The sequence below is a fragment of the Berghia stephanieae genome, chromosome 2 (assembly GCF_034508935.2).
Source record: "Berghia stephanieae isolate SIO BIC M18660-M18661 chromosome 2, UCSD_Bste_1.3, whole genome shotgun sequence".
Taxonomy (NCBI): Eukaryota; Metazoa; Mollusca; class Gastropoda; order Nudibranchia; family Aeolidiidae; genus Berghia; species Berghia stephanieae.
Window position 1 is genome coordinate 44,835,338 of NC_088361.1, and position 21,672 is coordinate 44,857,009.

Sequence of the window (21,672 nt, forward strand, 5' to 3'; positions counted from 1 at the left end):
TAATCATGCAATATATTTACTTGCTGCAATCAAAAAATAACACTTTAACAACCTTTTATTTTTTGTGTGACAACTATTTTGTTGTCGATGGGGAAATCCAATCGTTCTGCGGATAGGGATTTGGAAAAAATGTTGGGGGTCTTGAAATATTTTTCAAGATTTGACTGGGGACCCTGTACTACTAAGAGTATGTATGTCATATTTAGGGCCTGGCTAGAGAGGTCTGGGCACTCAGACAATACGCCTTAGGAAAAGAATTCCAAGTGATTTTTCCTCGTCCATTTGGAGATGGACGTTAAATAAGGAGGTCCCCCTGGTGTACAAAAGCGTTGTCTTTGGAAAATAATGCTATCTATAAATCACCTTACAGGCTGATTGTATTGTCCTATGTTTTGTATGTTACATTGTCTACCAGGACTGGGTGGGGTTCCCGACCTCCCATAGTGGTCAGGGAGGTACTTACTGCATCTTCTATCCCCCTATATCTGTTTTCCAACTTGCATTCTGTCTTGGTCTTGGAATGAGATTACTTGGTTTTATCCTGACCCTGGCTGAGAGGAAAACAGTCAAATGTGTAGTTAGATTTGGGAGATGATATTTTTTTCCTTGTAAATCATCTCTGTTACTGTTATGCATCGTATTATGTTTTGTATACATATTATATATGATTTGTAAACATTTGAGTGTGTTCCTCTTAGTGGAGACCTATGTTTGTGTCTGGATGAGACTTTTAGGTGATCGCAAACTAAGTACTTTGATAGTGTGCTCTTGGAATCTACATCTGTTTCCTATTTGAACCAATTCCCCTTTTGTCTTCCCTTTTCTTGGGTGCTTTAAGTGTATTTCTAGAACTTTTTACTTTCCCATTTTCTTCCTTTTTACTGGCGCTGATATGACCTTAATGTGTTGCAAGCGCTGTAAAATCCTTAAAAACATAAAAACAACATGTCCACCAGGAGAAAATATATATTGTAAGCACTTAGGTACCATGATTGGCGCTATTTAATAATCCATATTAATGTCCATAATATGCATGTTGCATCACTTAATATGTAAAGTAGTACTATCGTTGGTCACCATCTGCTTGCAGTACATTTACCTACTACAGGACATGCGTCATTAACCGTGTACAGTCCAGTCCAGATAATTCGAAATCTGATTAACCGAATTTCTTTTAAATCGAAGAAAATACGATGTAATGAATTATTTTCTTCTTTTTCTATATAAAATATTCATGATTAATTCGAATTCGAACAGTCGTTATTCTCTTTATTCGAAGTGCAAGTGCTTGCCCATCACTAAAAAAAACAAACTCTGGAAGGTCATAACGAACTGCCTGTTCTCCGTATCCACCCTCCCACACGTTTTAATGACTAAGCTGACTAATAATAATAATAACTAGACCCCTGAGGCATGTAATGGCGTGTTGTTCCCTCTCCGTCCCACCCGCCCTCTCTCTTCTTTCTCCAAATTGACCAGCTGTCTAGCGTCATCCCTCTCTCCTGCTCGCGCTCTCATCACTAAGACTAACTTGTGGTCTGCTGGCCGCTGGCTAACAAAGGGGGTTGGTTATAAATAGATCTAATACACAGTGATAACCACAAGCTGACCAATACACGGCACGAACAATCATAGGCCACACCCCACTCCACGCGTTTCTCTTTCTCTTCTGTGCTGTCTTTCTTTATTGATCGATGGATAAAACTAAAACTCATCAATCTAATCAGTGTACCGTAAGTGTAAATGGTAAGAGGGAAACCCCCTTTTGTCAGGGGAGGTAACTGAGTAATATAACCCTGATACCTAGAGTCAGGTTTAGTTATTTCCCTTGTTTGGAGACAAATCGAATTCTGATAAATAGAAGTCATTTGCTTTTCCCACCCAATTCGAATTATCAGGACTGCACTGTATTGCAAACAGTACCACACGAGGTCATTGACCTTGTATTGCATACAATACCATACGAGGTCATTGACCGTCTATTGCATACAGTACCATATGAGCTCATTGACCTTGTGTTGCATACAGTACCATACAAGATCATTAACCTTGTACAGTCCACTCTGGATAATCGCAACACCTTAGGACCAATGAAAATGTTGCGATTAACCAAAGTTGCAATTAACCGAAGTTGAGTTTCCTGTCCAGTATTGGACCATTTTACATATATATGGTAAACTCAAACCAGACGATGTAAAAGATCATTAACCTTGTACAGTCCACTCTGGATAATCGCAACACCTTAGGACCAATGAAAATGTTGCAATTAACCGAAGTTGAGTTTCCTGTCCAGTATTGGACCATTTTACATATATATGGTAAACTCAAACCAGACGATGTAAACATTGTTCTTAGTCCACCACTGAGTAATTTGATTGAAACAAAGCATATGGCAGCCCTGTATAGATTTGCCAAGCAAAAGCTGCTTTGATGCAAATCGGCATCTTTTTCAGATTGGATTAACTTTCACTCTTTTGTTCTCAACATTTGTTAAAGTCGAAAGAGATTAGCCATGATGAGAGACAATAAGCTCTCACCAAACGTGTTAGTCAATCCCAAAACAAAGGATATTGCTCAGTCTCTCCTTACAACTGTCATTGTCTACTTGTTGTCAAGACTATGCCCAGCCTCCTATTCCTATTTAATGGCCACAGATGACACCACAAACCCATACTGCAAAGCCTCGCCCTATGTAGCATTAAATCTCGCTCACTCTCGATTCTTCAACCTGTCGGGATTCCATCCATGATTAAATTTAATCATGATATTTTGATTGATTTCTTGAATTTGCCCATTTTTGAGGGCGAAAATTTGTTGCAATTAACCAGTGACTATTATATAGAATTAATTCAGTTTCTTGAGAAATGTTGCAATTAACCGAAAGTTGCTATTAACTGAGTTGAGTTGTGATTAACCGGAGTGGATGTACTTGTATTTCATACAGTACCATACATGGTCATTGACCTTGTCTTGCATACATTATATGACACAGCCGTTTACTGCTTTCACTTTAGTTCGACAGGTAAATTTTGCCGGACGCTAGTTCATAACAGATGACGAGTCACGGCCTGTGTCGAAAGGGAGACTGAGCAATTTTTCCTATTTTGATGATTTTTTTCTCAAGTTCAAAGTAGCGTAGTAAAGATGCTATTAGATGTAGCAATAAGATATTTTAGAGTCATAACAAGTGGTTTACATACTTTTATTTGATATAATTTTAGTAGATCATTTGGGATTAGATTTTATAGGAAATAACCATAAAAATGGGTCAGAAATTTTAATTACTTCAAACGATATAATCAAAAATTACATAGTTATCTGAGTTTATACAAATAAATGAGAAATACTGCAATAATCATCAATATTCACAGAGTAGAAATATATAATCAAAGTCGTTTTGTAATGAAGCATTGTTGAGATATCCGCTCACCTGTACAGCAATATCCTTTTTTGACAGCAATAAAAAAAATTCGTGATCACCGAATTGTAGGGGTTTGTTGATCAAATGATCAAAACGAACTGGTTTTAGTAATGGCAATTGACAATTCTTAGGAAAAGATATGTAATATGCATTCCTTTGACGTTTGTATAGATGTAAACTATATAATAATAATAATAATAATAATAATAATAATAATAATAATAATAATAATAATAATGATGATGATGACGATAATAATTACAATAATAATAAGGATTACAATAATAATAATAATAATAATAATAATAATAATAATAATAATAATAATAATAATAATAATAATAATAATAATAATAATAATAATAATAATAATGATGACGATGATGATGACGATGATGATGATGATGATGATGATGATCATTTTCATGAAAATAATATAGTGGCTATCACCTAAACGCCTGCTAATTTTGGAAAAAACGCATTAATTTCTCTTTAAAATAGCTTTCGAAATGCCCGTTTTAAAAAAATGGAATTCGCCTATAATATGTCCCCTGACAGACAGGAATTAAAAATAGAAAGAAAGAAAGAATAAAGAATTTTACTGAATCATTTGCGGCCAAAGAATTGACTCATCGCCTCCGAGAGTTTTATTTAACTTCCCAACGCCCCAAATTACTATCATTCATTCAATATAATTTACTCCTCCCCACTCCACGCTCTCCGGCACTTTCCTTCCATGTCCCTCAAACCGCTTTCTTTCCATGGAGCGTCCAATCAGCTTTTTACAATTTCCCATTTCCAATTGGCTGCTGAATAGGGACAATTCTAATTTCAATTGTCCACCACTCGGTCATCAGCAAAGTCAAGAAAGCTCCTCCTACTCAAATCACACATACCCACGAATATGATAGGCCTTGTAGACCAGTCACTGGTCTTTGATGTTACACAACCATCCGCCAGCTTTGATCACATCGCTTTTGATGATGTCACTCAATATCTATCTTCTTCTCTCAACCCCGTTGACCGTACCACGAGTCAACATAAAAAAATGTCGCGGTGAGGTGCGAATCGTGAAGATGGAATGACGTAGCTGTGTTAAAGTTATAGGTTCAAAGTTCAATTGTCAGAGAGAACTGATAAGAGATCAAACTGAGGTGGTAAAATGAAAATTAGTTCGTGGTAAAACGTTGCATAAATTAGTTTTATGTTATGTACACACACACACACACACACACACACACACACACACACACACACACACACACACACACTTACTCTCTCTCTCTCTCTCTCTCTCTCTCTCTCTCTCTCTCTCTCTCTCTCTCTCTCTCTCTCTCTCTCTCTCTCTCTCTCTCTCTCTCTCCAGTGCTGCGACAAAAAAAAAAAAAGGACGCCGACCAGATAGCTAATACTATTTAAAATGGAAATTTGTTGAAAATGGTCTGCTTATTGAACAACCAAAGCATCGTGGATAACAGAAATGATCATTGTGAATCAGTTGAAACACGTGATATCGATGTAATACTAATACTAGTAATAATCATAAAATATCAGTGTATTTATCTTACTCTTGATCACCACTGTAATAATAACAATATTATTATTATTGTTAATAATAATAATAATAATAATAATAATAATAATAATAATAATAATAATAATAATAATAATAATAATAATAATAATAGTAGTAGTAGTAAAAAAATAAATAATATCCATTTTTTGACAATAAAAAATCGTGATAAACGCATTGAAAAGGACGGAAGGGGGGGGGGGGGGGGGAGGATTAATGATCAGATAATCAAAATGAACTGTTATTTTAAAATAAATTGACAATCATAGGTAAAAATAAGTTATAAGTATTCCTCTGAACTTTGTATAGATCTTAACATATTTTTATACTTTTTATTAACATACGTAAAACCTCACGATTATTTTAAGGAACAGCATCTAATTAATTAACCAACGTTCTGTTTTCTTTTTTTTCACCGGTGGAACTTCACTTGCTAATTCTGGAGTAGTTTGCATGAAATGTTTTTTAACCACATATCTCATTTGAGCCCTTTCACAGCTTATTCGGCAGAGTCCATTTGCATTGAGACAATGCTTGTTTTCAGTATGACCATTCATCTGAGTAAAGAAAAAAACATCATTAGTTATTATTGATATTGATGATGATGGTGATGATGGTGATGTTGATGATGATGATGATGATGATAATAATAATAATAAGAAGAAGAAGAAGAAGAATTGTAATAATAAGAGTTATAATAATATTATTGATTGATAGTAATAATAAGATAGTGATCGCCTAGATGCCTGCTAATAATAATAACGTAATAATTTTCCTTTAAAATATAGTTCTAAATGCCCGTTATTCAAAATGGAATCCGCCTATATACCCACTCTGAAATATTTTTAGCAAAAATAAGATAGAGAAAGAAGTTTACTGTAGCATTTGCGGCCAAAAAATTGATTTATCACCGGTCTGCGAGAGTATTATTTGACACCTAGACAACGCCCCAAATTACTTTCAATTCATTTCAAATTTACTCCACCTCTCCAGAAATTTCATCCCATGACATCCAAACTGCTTTCTGTCCATGGAGTGCCAATCAGATGTTTACAATTACCAATTTCCAACTGGCTGCTGAAAAAGGACAATTATAATTTCAATCGTCCACCAGTCGGTCATCGGCAAAGTCAAATAAGCCCCTCCCACTCAAATCACATATCCCCTCGAATGCTCGGCATTGTAGCGCAGTCCACCGGGCTTTTGAGGTTACACAATCATCCGCCATCTTTGATTACATCGCTTTTTGATGATGTCATAATATATCTATCTACCCTCTTTTCTCACGCCCGTTGACTGTATCAATGGGCGATGTAGAAGAATATCGAGGGACGGTGCGAATCGTGAAGACGGAATGGCAAATCGGTGTGAAAGTTATAGGTTCAAAGTTCAATGCAATAAAAATCGTTCCGTGCTAAAAATGTGCGTACATGAGTTTTATACACACACACACACACGCTCTCTCTCTCTCTCTCTCTCTCTCTCTCTCTCTCTCTCTTTCTCTCTCTCTCTCTCTCTCTCTCTCTCTCTCTCTCTCGTGTGTGTGTGTGTGCACTACTACTACTACTACTACTACTACTGCTGCTGCTGCTGCTGCTGCTGCTGCTACTACGATTACTACTATTACTGCGCTATCATCATCAACATCATCATCATCATCACCATAAAACAACAACAACGTTATCATCACCATTGGACTCGTGTTCTTATGTCTCTGGAGTTTGTCTGAATACGGGACTATTTTGTTAGCCAACAAAGAATTAGACAAGGTGTGTTTACACATTCATTGTGCAGAAACCTGTCATTACAAATCGGTGAAATAAATGCTATATTAAAAGTAGATTATTACTCTTGTATTTACTACCATGTGTTAGGGTAACAAAACTCAGATATCATCAATTTGAATTTTTTAAACAATTAAAAATATTTTTCAGGTTAATTTTAAATAGAAAAATATACATGTTTCACGAAAGAATAAAGTATACTCACCATTTCTTGATATCAATGAAAATAATTGCGTCTTGAAGATGAAAATGTGGCCGTTATATCCATATAAAATAGAAAAATATAGAAGAAGTGTATGGTCAGCAATTGCAGTGTAAAAATGAACGATTTTACGAAATCTGTTCTATAGCCTGACTGACAATGAAATCCAAGCGGTGCATTCTACCTGCAGGGATAAATATAGGCCAGTTTTCACGTTCTGGGCCCGTTCTATTGAACGCGGACTAACTTTAGTAATTTACTAGTCTAGTAAATGACTAGCTAGTCTTTAGCCCAAGCTTAGTAAGTGTCTAAAAAAAATCGGATTCAATGAGCATTATTTAATCTCGGACTAGCTGGGCTTTAGCCTAGAAATGGGCGTGGCTAGTCCTGACCTATCCCTTGACTCTATCGGTTATTTTGTGCTGCTGTTTGGGTTCTTCTGACGCAAAAGATTTAATCAGCGCTTCATCCGCTTTCGTTTTGTTTAGATTCTATTTCCTTTTGAAATTCATTGACGAAAATGGAGCTCAACAAGAGAAAAACTATAACTTTTCAAACCCTGAAACTGCAGCCCTCCTGGAAAATACAATTATGTCGAGATTGCAGCACTCCGTAACAGTGCGAAAAAAAGAGAAGTACATATATTTTTTCTTTGTCACTAATGAAATGAAATAAAAATAGGCTATAGCACGGTCACTGACATTGGGCATCTGTAGGACTGTAGACTGTCCACCTCAAACATTTGTCAGTCCATATCTTTGCTTTTATGATGTCTATTTTCATTATGAAAAGTTCAAAGTGAACAACTAAATGACGCCGATTCAGTGGTGTATTTGGTCTATCATGAAATGAAATAAAAATAGGCTACAGCACGGTCACTGACACTGGGCATCTGTAGGACTGTAGACTGTAGGCTAATACACCACTTCAAACATTTGTCGGTCCATATCTTTGCTTTTATGAGGTCTATTTTCATTTTGAAAAGTTCAAAGTGAACAACTAAATGACGCCGATTCAGTGGTGTATTTGGTTTATCTTCATGTGAATAAATATTTTATTATTGACTTTTCCAAAATTCCAATAGGTCATTCATTTGTATGTCGTGATCTATTTTTCCTTGATTTCAGCTGTCTCAGCTCTAAACTATACTTTTCTTTCTCAATAAATAATTCATTTTCTGTTTGCAATGTATTACAGAGATGATTTACCACATGTAAAAATTTCAAAGTTGTATCTGAAGCTGTTTCTGAATTATACTTGATTATGCATTGGGATGCGGTTTTTTCGTCACATTTTTTTCCTATTAAGCTATATAGAGATTTTCCTCCACATAAACGGTCATAACTTTTTAACCAGTTGAGATAGAGCGATACTTTTTTCACTCTAGTTAATGTTTCACTCCCCTTTATTTTTCTACGCTAAATTAATACCCATAGCCACTACAGTGCACTCTGGATACGTCGACGTTGCCTAAGTCGATTTTTACCCAAGTCGATTTTTTTTCTTGGTCCCTCCCCCTTCTTCCTATATAACATTAGTAAAAAAAAAAACCACTCCACATTAGTCGATGTCGCTTAAGTCGATGTTCTTATCACTCATGACTACAAAAAAAAATCACAAATAAACAAGTATTTCCATTGGTTAAAAAAGCTACCAGTAAGAATTTTAAGTGGTTAAGAATATCCGTGAACGATTGGCGCACATCGATGTGATGTAGGTGCTTTGCCTGACGTCCGTGTTCAATGTACATGAGCAGTATTGAATAACTTTAATGTCTCCATCTCAAATTTTACGTTGTCGCAACTTCAAGTTCAAGATTTTTTTGGTTCTAATCCCAGGCCATCCTATGTAATGGCCCTCTTAATTAGTATCAATTTTATCAAGAGGAATTCAAGTCAAGTCCACAACTACAATGGCAAACCTATCGCGGAAAAGGAAGATTCGATGCATTTGGAAATTTAGGCATGCGACAGAAAATCATCGCATAGGAAATTGGCATACCAGCTATTTCTGTCTCGACGATTTACAAGAAGCATGACCTTGACCTAGAGGCGCCTACTCTTCCGCTTTTCGCGGAATAATTTCACTTAATTGGTATACATTCCATATTCAAGGCATTCTCATCGAGGAAAATTTTTTTTTAAATCTCTAGCGAAAAAAAAGTGAGCTATGGCTTATTTCGTCATCTCCTATGGTCAATCAACACACATTTTATATGTCTGATTAGTCTCTTCAAAGTGTGTGCTGCTGATGTCGGATAATATTATATGTTTGGGAGGGGGTTGACCGAAGTATTATTATTATTATTGTGACTCCAATTCGTGAGGTCAATGACCTTGGTAATATTATATGTTGGCTTCAATCGGTAATAATATTATTTGAGTACGGTCAGCTTCTTTCCCTTTTTAATTTTAGCCCTGTGTCCGTGTGTGTGTGTGTGTGTGTGTGTGTGTGTGTGTGTGTGTGTGTGTGTGTGTGTGTGTGTGTGTGTGTGTGTACCGGCACGCGCGTTTGCTTGATTACGTGTGTGTCCTGACAAGGTTAAATCCATCCATTCAATTCTTCGCTCTCAGACGGCCAGGACTTGTGTGTTCTCTATTATTATTTGACCCCATTCTTAGTCTTTACACAATCTGTGCATTTTTACACATTTTTTATTTTTAATCATTTGAGTACTTTTGGATTGTCTATTACATTTTCTATTGCAAAGTATGTCATAGTCAATAACAGTAAGTTGATTCCGCTTTTTTATCTCAAATTCCGATTTTTATGTATTCTGATTCCTCTATGGGACTATTGGGGGTAGGAGCCTCTCATGACCACTACAGAGACCGCGCGATATGAAGGGACATACTTATTCTAGATTGGTTTTCTTTGTTCAAATGAGTTTTTGCTCATTTGGTTACACTCCGGTTAAGTTGATTTTCGGATAAGTCGATTTTTTTCTCGGTTCCCCTGGGCATCGTCTTATCCGGAGTCCACTGTATTTTGAAAAATTCTTGCAAGTGCCTACTGTAGGTCCCTGTCACTCACAAGGTTGCTTTGTATTTGTATACCTCGTGTTTATCTACTTCCTATCTCCCTGCTCTGCTCTCTGATCCACCCTTTTACTACTTGGCAAGAACAGGCAAGGTGGCAACCCGGTCTCGGGTTTCTAAAAAAAAAAAAAAAAAGAAAATTAATGAAAAAAACCCAAAAAAAACAGGTTGGCATGTTCAATGAAAATTTTAAAGCATCATAATAGCCGACATGGCACCCATAATTTATCAATAAACAATATAAATAGATGTACTGTAGTGCGGAGGTTAGGCAATAAATTTCACCCTTCCTCTTTGCCCCTACAAAGTGGGGCTTTGTTGTCTTGTAGTATGACACTTGCATTTGGACCCGTAGGCCCAAGATTCAAGTCCCTCCCTGAGTGGTTCAAAGTTGAGTCATTGGAAAAGGCTCCTTATTGAGTAATTGGCCATTAAAAGTAATGACTCTGTCGGGGAAAAGTTGTGATATTGCGGTGTTGCTATTGGCTTGGAGCCCCTTACAGAGCTTTGAGCATGTTTAGCAGTATACAATCTAGCATCTGTGTCAGTTGCCACAAAAAATGACAAAAGTTTTAAGCTTTCAACTCACTTGAATATTTAGAACAAGTCAACCAGAAAAATTCGAAATGAAGTGGAAGTGAAAATAAACTTCTTTCTAAAAGTGAAAGGTTGTTTTTTTTTCTTTTTAAAAAAAATTCCCAAGCGGTGTCTTTATTTATTCTTTTTGTTTTTTTTTCAGTGCAAAAAATAACAGAAAATCGCTAATGCGTCAAAAGTTATAACCACAACAAACGTAAATGCTAGGATAATGCTCTTTATATATGCTCAATTTTTTTTTTTTTTGTCTTTTAGAAAATATTTTTAAAAACTAATTATAAATGAAATTCTACCACAACATTATCATATTAAAAAAATTATGAAATTTTGAAAAATTAGGAGACTAATTTAATGCTGTACTGGTTTAGGGCAAGCCGTTTACGGGTTTGGGGCATGAGCATACATATTTGGGGTGAGGGGGTTTGGTATCTATTTTCGGTTTTTAAGCAAGGTTAACTGATAATACCTCATATGTATTTACATCAAACTAACAAAAGATGTCAAATAATTGCAGTTAGAGCTGTTGGAATTTGAGGTATAGAAAAGCATACAGATTTAGGGAGACCTACCCGAGTACATTTGATAAGCAAGAAATAAATCTTCACCCTCTCCAGTCAGACCCTACAAATATTTAATGATAAAATGCCAATTTAAGAGGTATGACTGATAATAATCTACACTCAAAAGCATGACATTTTTTATGCAAATAATTTAAAGGATACAGACTAATTATACGAGTAAAGTTTGCTACAACCATAATAATAAATAAAGATTTTATGGCAACAAAAAGCAATCAATAGAACTGATTCCAGTGCAAAATGAATGTCCTCAACAATCTCATTACATAATCGTTGATTTACATATTTTTTTCGCCTTTTTCATTTTCAGGTTTGGGAAAAGATCAGAATGAGAATCAATGCCGAATTCTCAAAAACTGTTCGGTGATGGAGCTAAAAAAAAAAATTCAAGGACACGAAAAGAATAGTCCAAAGTCATGTTGATTATGTAAAGCAGACTGGGGGGGGAAACCAGGACCCTCTTCAATCTTTACTGAACAAGTACCGGTACTCGTCATTATTGGCGAGTGTAGTAACATTGTTGATGGTATTCAAGGTAAATTTCTGCAATTATAATAGTTCCATACATTGTTCTGTTTACAAATGTAAAAGGCTGTCATCTAGGCATTCCATGAATAAAGTAGTAGTAGTAGCATATGGCTACACCTCCAAATTTATTTCGTCAACCCAGCTTCTAAAGTCTTCCTCCACCCTAAGGACGGTTTCATAGCCACCTTCAAGTTTAGTGACTGGACAGTGGAGGACGATGTGATCGCTGGTCTCTGGGGCTGCCTGACATGAATACAGATAGTACCTTACAATATTTTAAACAAGTAATTTGTACTATGTATGCATGCATCTTTTGTGATCGTCTAATATTGACATCCTTACAATTGCCTATGCACTGATTCATTTTTCTCTAACATAACTATCCTCTTTTGGTAGTTAAGTCTCAAAAGTATATCTCCTCTATTGCATATCTAACAACTGCCTCTGGGACACGTTTCCTCTTGATTTTTTATCAATTTTAAAAACATTAAAAGAATAAATGAAGGCTGAAGTCGAGTATCAAAACAAGATTATTCACATTTAATAATTCAATGGTAGTTAAAATCTTGAAATTTACTTTACACCATCAATCCTGAAGTAGCTGACAAAATTATATGAATATTTCAAATTTGAAATAAGTGATGGAGCAAGAGCTTTTGTGTCATAAGGAATTGCCATGTATTTTTTATCACAAATCGTCAAAGTGGCATCACGCAACATTGTATTGAAATTCCACTTTGGAGTTGGGTCCTGTAAAGATTTATTTTGTTTCATTTAGTGTTTTATTTAGGGCAATCCAATGGCACAGCGAGTTATCATGCTTGCATATGAATCAAAGTGTCATGGGTTCAATTCCCAGCAGATTTGTTATTTCTGGGATTCATGGGTCTCAAGATCAGAAGATAAGATTACACTTGGATGCATTTCATGGTTAAAAAAAAAAAAAAGAGCCAGAGACCGGTAATTATATGATGCAAATTTTACATTAAAAATCAATTGATATCGTATCATATTAAAATTGATATAAATAGAATTAAAATCATTATAATTTCATAACAATTCACCTTTTAAAAAAAACACCACTGTGTTCCTCCTCATTAAGTTTGTAATGGGTAATCTGGACTTGAAGTGCAACTTGTGAATTCTATAGCCTACTTCATTTAATTCAAATTTATCAACAATTTTCTTTACAGTAATGGGCACTGAGAGTTTGGTTCCGAATCCCAGTCCAGCCAGAAATATTATTGACATATCTGACTGTAATCTTGGAGATTACACCATAATCAGTAAGCATAATTCTTTTGCTACAAAGTCATTAAATTATTAATAAAATTTCACCCGAAAGACTAGAGAAAATTTTTTTTAAATGAGCTTTTGTATATAGCAATAAACACAAAACGTGCTCAAAGCGCTTTACAAGGGGTCCCTGACCAACAGCAACATTTAGAACGGGACATGACGTCTGTTAGGCGATATTACAATTTTTCGGACAGAGACAACACTGTTAACGGCCAGGTACTCATTTTACACCTGAGTACGGTGAGAGAATGTGAGTAAAGAGTCTTTTCCAAGGACTCAACTATGCGCCGAGCGAGGCTCAGGGCCAGGACCTTCCGATCCGAAAACGAGTGTCATACCACAAGACCACATAGCCACTAACAGTGTATTTAACATTGACAACAGTACTGAAAGGACTATCACGGCTAACAAGTTGGTCAAAATGGGGGACATTGAAGTGACAGTGGGACCACGAAGTATAACATAAGTGTGGTTGTGTGATTTTGTTTAATCAACATTCTTTATTTGTTTGTTTTTAATGGTTTTACGGCGCTTGCAACACATTAAGGTCATATCAGTGCCAGTAAAAAGGAAGAAAATGGGATAGCAAAATGTTCTAGAATTATAAATCCTCTTCTGTTTTTAATTGCTTGCGACATATTTAGGTCATTTCAGCACCAGTAAAAAGGATGCAAATGGATAGTCATGCAATTCTAGATTAACAATTCAAAGCACTAATAAGTAAAACAAAAAGGGAATGGTTCTTATATGGAATGGATGTAGATTCCAAGAGCATGCCATCGGTGTACTTAGTTTGAAGTCACCTAAAAGTGTCGTCAAGGCACAAGCACAGGTCCCCATTAAGAGGAACACACTCAAATGCTTACTTATCACATATTACATATGTAAAAAAAAATACTGGTTCCCCCTGAGAGAAAAATACTCAAACAAAAGATGATTTACAAGGAAATAAAACAAAAATGCATACTGTTGCTGAGTCCATTGTTTTCTCAAATATATTTATATTAACACTTTTAAGCACTGACAAACAGTTTATAAGGATTTGTTTAAAAAGTGGGATGTAGTTCTAAAATCATCTTAATTAAATGGCCAGCATTTCATGTTGCTTAAGGAGATAACATTGTTCAAAAGTTTTTATCATTCCAAATTCTGACTTTGACCTGAAGACTATGTGGGATCAGAGAAGTTTCAAAATGAAATGACGTTTTTGATTTCAGCACCACTTGATTTCATAATGTGGCCAGTTTCATAATTCACAGATATAAACATGTTTTGTTTCAATGCGGTGAAAAAGATGTTCTAAAGATTTTTTTTCCTCCACAGCTTCAACACTAGCCAGACAGATGGATATGAATGAGATTAATGAAATCAGTTTTGTTGATTGCTCTGTGGTGGAGTCAGTAGTTGTAGTAGATGATTTGTCAAATCACTTTCAAGAGGAGACAACAGAAACTCTTCCCCATACACCAGAGGAGTGGAATGCCTCAGATGGCATCAGCCAAAAATTACGACAAGCTGGCCTCAAGAGGAGATGACAGATCACTGACAATCCATTAGTGGATCAATGGCTGCAATCGGAAATACTCCATTATAAAAAAAACCCAACTCCATTGTTGAACAAAATACCATAAAAATTGAATACATGAAATTTAAGATGAGGCATCTTAATTATGACACTACTTATAATTAAATTACTCTTTTTATATGTTTTGATATTATAGCTGTCATCTGCATTTTTTGCCAAATTGGGACCTAAAATTTGCCCAAAAAAACCCCCAAAATTTGCCAAGAAATTTGCCAAAAAGACCAAAATTTGCCAAAAAATTTGCAGAGGAGAACTTAGCGTTTCAGTAAAAATTAACACGCGATACAGAAAACAAAAATTTATAAAAGACAATTTATTACATTTAAGGAGGCTACATTTATTAATTTACACAATGTAAAGCGATTTATGCGCCCAAACTTTTAGACAATCACACACACACACACACAAACAAACGTACACTTTCAGTCAGACTCATCAAAGGCCTAGTTTTCTTTTACTACTCAAAAAAAGAGGCATCGATAAACTTATTGTAGTAAAGGAAAACTAGTCCTTTGATGTTGTTTTCTGTGAGTCTACGCCTTCTGGAAGACAAGACAAGATTGTAAAGAGAAAAACTTTGCTCAGCATCAGCTGACGAGCATGTTGAGAAGGCATATCGGGACGCCAATGCAGCGAGAGCTAGAACATAATCTGCCACAGACTTCCAAAATAGGGTCAGATGTATAATTCCAGTATCAGACTCTTTCACAGCACTGGGCCCCAGTTTCTCAATATACCTCGTGAACTCATGCTGAGGAATATCACAAAAATTTGGAATTGCAGTGTATGCAGATACACTGCGAACATGAGATCATTATCCGTAGAGAGTAGCTTCCCTTGGTTTGGGCCCTGGCAAAGCTGCAACATTTCTCAAGTTTCGCACTTTCTTTTTCGTTATTTTGTTTTTGCTTCTTTTTTTTTCCCAAAATTTGCCACGCGATTTGCCAATTTTCCCAAAATTTGCCACGATTTGCCAATTTTGGGAAATTTGCGGCCGCAAAAAATGCAGATGACAGTTATAGGAAATTAATTCATGTATGAAAATCACAGCTGGGAGCGTTCACAAATGACATCATCATTTAGTTTCTATCCATGACCCAATTGGTTTCTAATGTCTTGAATTTGAATATTAATTCAATCACATGTATTTTGAGTTTTAAAAATGGTTTAAAGCAATCCATGGAGACATGTTGCAATACATTTGTCCATAGTGTAGAAAAAATTGGCCTCATAGTATCTTAGAAAATCGCAGTTAAAACCTGTCTTATGAATTGCCTTAAACCATTTTTTAAAAATGGTTCTTGAGATTTTCTAATTGTTATTTAGAGGGGTTTTAGTCCTGTATTTATCTCAATCTGTACTTTTGATAGAGCTGATATGTTTTTGTTAAAATTTACTTAAAATCGCATGCATGCAGTGTTTAAGGCCTTTTTTTTACTACAATCACTCCATTGTTCCTTATGTTATTGGTAGAACAAATCCTCTGGAATAAATACAGATTGTTATTTTGGCCTATTGTCACAAACTTGTACAGTGGCATGGCGATTTAAGACCCTTATCACAAATGTGACTTGGGACTATCCTGGGCTTTGGCTAAGCGGCTGGTATAATGATTTATACAAAAGGTCTTACAATATGTAATTGTCTTATGACAATAGGGCAGTTGAAATTTGATTGCTCAACTCAGGATTTTGATGACCTTAAAAAAAGAAAATTTTAATGCCCCTTTGTTTTCTGTTTGATAACCGACTCAGGCATGAGAATTCTTGTTCAGTTTTCCAATTTATATCAGACCCATTCCAGAAAAAATTACAGTGAATGCACTTTAATACTTCCTGCAAACAGGTTTGTTTTTGTTTTTAAGGGTTTTACAGCACTTGCAACACATCAGCACCAGTAAAAGGAGTAAAATGGGATAGTCAAAGAGTACTAGATGCCTGATAGGCGATTGTAGTTATATGATATAGAAATTTGTTTCCATATGACCAGCTGGAACAATAATTAAAACAGCGTGACATTTATGTAGCTCATCACAAAAGAATACTGCACACAGTATACTTGCAGAGTGATGTACTACATTAATGATTATATATTATTTCCTGATTAGAGAGGTTCAACGATATTTTAAAAGCACTATTAATCAAAGTCAGCCTGGCTGCCTTGCCAGCAGCAAGACGTTCTGTTCAGATGCTCCTTCCTGAGTCCCAATAGGAGAAAAGTTATGATTGCTGTCATCATCATCATTACGGTTGTTTTCTTCCATGGGTATGGCCAGCATCAACAGCAAGTTGTGGAGCCAAAAACACATAAATAACCTTGCAGGCTCTGTCAGGCGTCATTCTGAGCTCGTCATGGAGACAATTTCATCTTCTTTTAACCACTCCAATGACTCTGTTGAAATGACAATAATTGCTTGTACTTGTACATGTACACTTAAAACCAATTAAAATTAAATGGACCTCTCTCTCTCTCTCTCTCTCTCTCTCTCTCTCTCTCTCTCTCTCTCTCTCTCTCTCTCTCTCTCTCTCTCTCTCTTTATTTGTTTTTTTTTTTTGTTTTTGTTTTTTTCTCAGTCATTTAATTAGAATTAGAAGGGAAAGAATTATAATGGTTAATCTGAGTTCTTCAAAAAAAAAAAAATGTAATGTTTATACTAGCATGACAATGACAGTATGATTACAACTATTTTTTTGGTTAATTTTCTTTTATTTTCATTGATCATTTGCAAATTGTATTGTTAAAGTGGATATAAAAATAAACCTGAAATATTAAATTTCAAAAATTATCAAAATGTTATTGTTTCCTGGAGGGTGGGATTATATGATTGGTAAAACTCACCTTTCAATCGTGCATTTTGTGATACGATGGGCGGTGTTAAATGCCTCTTCTCCTCTATTTTGGGGGTTTTGGTATTGGGGTCATTAGCCAATTTCTTAACATATAACGACTGTCTCCAAGGATCACACCATCCAAAGCCCTGCGATGTGGATCCTCAAATGCAAAGAATAGCCCAGATTTCCTAAAAAAAATTGCATCATGCACTGAACCAGGCCACTTAGGAACCAAGTTTGTAACTTATAAAATTGCATCAGAGACGACCTAAAAATGGGAGAAGGAAAATTTTGCAAATAAAACCTGCAATAAAATCTAACTCAGGAAGTGTAGTCAACTTACGTACAGTACAGCTCGTGCACAATGGCCTCTTATAAAATAATAAAATTCCTTTTATTCATCCCATAGGAGAAATGTGTCTCAGGGTCTGTTCCAAGGGAAGAATGGAATAACCCAGGCGTCAGGGAATGGAGATGGGATGAGGGTGGGGGAGTAATAGTCATTGGGTGACCTTTTAACAACCATATACTTTGTGTAACATACCATGACGACTCAACAAAAGGCTAGTGGGTGGGAGGCAATATGTTGATAGTCCTATGCCTAATAAAGCGAATGATGTGTGACAACTGACTGATTGAGTAACTGTGCCTGATGAAAACTGATTGGGTAATGAGCTTTTATGTGAAGCCTGATGATGTCTTTTCTTATCACTGGGATGGTGCTTTACTATTACAAGTTTTGAAGAGCATTTAGTAGTTGTTGTAGTGACTGCCAGTAGTGGGGTTAGAATGGATGGAGGCAGAGGAGAGGGGAACAAAGAAATAAACCATTGCATTGTTCCAACTTGCCCCTTTTTATGATGTAATGTAAGTGGTAGGAAGGGGTGGGGGGGGGGGGGGGGGGGGGAATAGTGATAGTCGGAGGGGTTGTGATTCTGTAGCTAAGTCTGTCAGATCTCATGAAAGTACTTTGTGATAGACTACCTTCCTATTCAAAGGGTAGCAAGCAATTGTTATTGTCTGTTTCATGCCATAGAAACCGGGATAAACCCTGGCTCCTTGGGCTTCATGCCTCTGAAGGACTGCTATTCATTAAATTATTTTTTTTTTCATTTCAAATATTTAAAGATATTTAAACAGGTCTTTGATGCGAAGTTGGTCCCTCTAGCTCAATTATCAGGGTATTCGCTTAACATGCTAAGGGCAAAGTAGAGATTTTTATTTGACCCCACTGACCACCTAGGAATGATGGGGCGGGTAATCTGTATTTGTTAGATCTGGTGGAAAGTTCTTTACAATAAACCTGTGTCCTATCCAAGGGGTAGCAAGCAATTACTATTGTCTGTTTCACACTAAAGAAACATAGATAAACTCCCGCTACACCAGCCTTGCAGCTCTGAAGGAGTGAAGGAAGAACTATTTGATGCGATTACTTTCAGCATGATGTCTTTGTGCAGATGTGGTCTTGTGGTATGACATTCGCTTTCGGATCGGAAGGTCCTGGGTTCGAGCCTCGCGCTCGGCACATAGTTGAGTCCTTGGAAAAGGCTCTTTACTCACATTCTCTCACTGTACTCATGTGTAAAATGAGTACCTGGCTGTTAGCAGAGGTGCCTTTGTCCGAAAAATTGTAATATCGCCTACAGGCGCTTGTCTTGTCCTACATGTTAAATGTTGCTGTTGACCAGTGTCCCTTGTAAAGCGCTTTGAGCACATTTAGTGGATATTGCGCTATGTAAAGCTAAATTTTAATAATTAAAAAAAAAATGTCATTGTACTTGACGCTTGTGCCTCACCAGTATGGTCTTTGCTTCGTACCCAAAAGATACCTAGTTCGAATATACACCATGGCATGCGGCCATCAACAAGCCACCTCTCCCTAGCTCAATTTGCAGCGCTGTGCTGCGGGTGATATCGGAGTTATTCCAGTATTCCCATTGAATAAACCCTAAGACAAATTTCCGCATGAGGACTATTAAAGGGAAATTTATAATTATTATTTACTTTATTGGGAGAAGGTTCCTGTATCACATCATTCATTTAATGATGTAGCCAACTAGTAGCAAATCATGGCATGTGGCATTGAAATTAGAATGAATGGCGAAGTGATAAGAATAAGTAAGAGAGGTGTCAATTATGCGAAATGACAATGGAGTGTGTGAGTGCCTGTGTGTATGCATGTGTATCATATTGTACACAAACGTAACTGTCAATGTAACAGTAAATTTTCGGTGGTCGAAATAACAGGGCGCATTAAAATAACCTTGAATTAATCAAATCCTTTTTTACATTGGCTAGGTGAAATTAGTTCAAGTAAGGAATGGAATGACAACTAAAAATAATAATGAAAAAATTTGGGATATTCGAATGAGTTCAAGTTCAAGGAAACTGTACTCGAATGTATTACTTTCACTTTTTAAAGTCTATCCAGTGAAATATTTTATTTAAATTGACCGTCGACAACATCTTTGTAATGTGTATTTGAAGTGAAATTTTAAAAGCACGACACAAGTTTTGAAACAACATATTACGATTTTTTAACAGCTTTGGTATAACCACAAGAGAGGATTTTTAGTTGATTCATACTAAATTAAATTGAGCTTTATACACATAGCGCAATATCCATTAAATGTGCTCAAAGCGCTTTACAACAGTTCCCTGGTCAACAGCAACATTTCACATGTAGGACGGGACATGACGCCTGTCAGGCGATATTACAATTTTTCGGACAAAGACAACACTGTTAACGGCCAGGTACTCATTTTACACCTGAGTACGGTGAGAGAATGTGAGTAAAGAGTCTTTTCCAAGGACTCAACTATGCGCCGAGCACGAGGCTCGAACCCAGGACCTTCCGATCCGATATTTTTCTTTTCTTTTTTTGTTTGTATTTCTTGTAATGTTTCGAATGGCTCTGATTTCTGCTTCGTATTGAAATAGTGTCATAGTTTGTATTTTACTCTCGCATCTATTATAATATTATAACGGTAAATCTCATCATTTAAGCTGGGATGAAATATACTAATTTTCCTTAAGCCTTAACCCTATCCCTCCTAAAAATCTCAAGTCCAAATACCCTTATCCTCCTAAGCCAAGGGACGTAACTCTTAATTACTGTTTTTTCTTAAAGGTGTTACAAAGTTTAAAAAATCATAGAAAATGTACTAATTAATGAAATTTATTGCAATTAACTCCAAAAAATTGGTCATTTAAAATAGAAAAAGTACATATGTCACATGTTGATGTTTGTTAATGAATACATATTTAAAAAAATTATGAAAATAAAACAATTGTTGAAATTCAGTCTTGTTTTTCACTTTTCAATCATGTTTTTGTCCTTTTAAGTGAATAAATGTCAAAAATTATGGTACTTAGAGAAGCAGGATCCTTTACACAGTCTTATACCACATACCACACAGCCATAAACAGTTTCTGGGGTTCTACCAGCATTTGTTTTTGTTTTTTCCTTGGAACACTGAAAACAGGTGCGGTGACGTCCAGGCATTCGAGTAAGTTTGTGCGAGTCAGGATTGACTGCTGTGTAGCTAGTAATATTTGGGACGAGACCTGCTGTAGATGCAGTTCTCTTCCTCCCATTCAAATCAGCCTTAACTCCAGTAAATTCGGTGAATTCTTCAACTTCAATAGGTTGGAGTTGTGAACTCCCCTCTCCATTATCACTATCACGGGGTTCACTGCCGATTCCGTCTGAAATTTCATCAAAATCGAAGTCTAGAGGCTCAAAATCTACATCAATGTCACTTTCTATATCACTTTCCCTTTCAATAATATCATCTTCGTAGTTATTTTCATCTACAACTTGCGTTTAATCGATCAGTGATTGCATGAATTGAAACGCCATAGCTAGAAATCATTGTACATGTGTTGTCAAGTGTAAACAATCTTCAATAATTCGTATCGGTTAAAGTTCCGGTCCGATTTTTATGAAATAAAAACCAAAACAAAAAGCAACTCTTCATTTTAAAAGAGTTACTGCGCCGAGAGCGAAAACGAAACTAAAACTACTGGAAGAGCTCATTAAAAACTACGATGTCTATCTGTCGCATCAGCCCGCATCAGGAGGATAGGTTACTGAACTGATGTCAACAGTCGCAATCAGTCGCAATACGGGGGATAGGGTTAAGGCAACGTGCACTAATTTGCAGGTCTGATAACCCAATACATCATGAGCTCATTGTTATAATGAAAATCTCAAAAAATTACACAAAATAATGT

General features: G+C 36.0%; 1 protein-coding gene and 1 long non-coding RNA gene across 2 annotated transcripts; one reads left to right on the forward strand and one right to left on the reverse strand.

Moving 5' to 3' along the window:
• The first annotated feature begins 7,339 nt into the window (after positions 1 to 7,339).
• LOC144964968 (uncharacterized) lies at positions 7,340 to 14,824 on the forward strand. Its single transcript, XM_078899784.1, has 4 exons — positions 7,340 to 7,615; positions 11,504 to 11,728; positions 12,915 to 13,007; positions 14,344 to 14,824. The coding sequence occupies exons 3-4, from the start codon at positions 12,917 to 12,919 to the stop codon at positions 14,553 to 14,555; spliced, it is 303 nt and encodes a 100-aa protein (XP_078755910.1). The 5' UTR covers positions 7,340 to 7,615; positions 11,504 to 11,728; positions 12,915 to 12,916; the 3' UTR covers positions 14,556 to 14,824.
• On the reverse strand, positions 12,241 to 18,271 carry LOC144964969 (uncharacterized). Its single transcript, XR_013643953.1, has 2 exons — positions 17,444 to 18,271; positions 12,241 to 16,996 (listed from the first exon to the last, which is right to left on the reverse strand). It is a non-coding gene; the product is annotated as an uncharacterized LOC144964969 (long non-coding RNA).
• Between the last annotated feature and the right edge of the window lie 3,401 nt (positions 18,272 to 21,672).

Coding starts and splice junctions, on each gene's coding strand:
- LOC144964968 (XM_078899784.1), top strand. CDS start 12,917: ATGGGCACTGAGAGTTTGGTTCCGAATCCCAGTCCAGCCAGAAATATT. Junction 13,008..14,343: donor TGGAGATTACACCATAATCA/GTAAGCATAATT, acceptor TTTCCTCCACAG/CTTCAACACTAGCCAGACAG.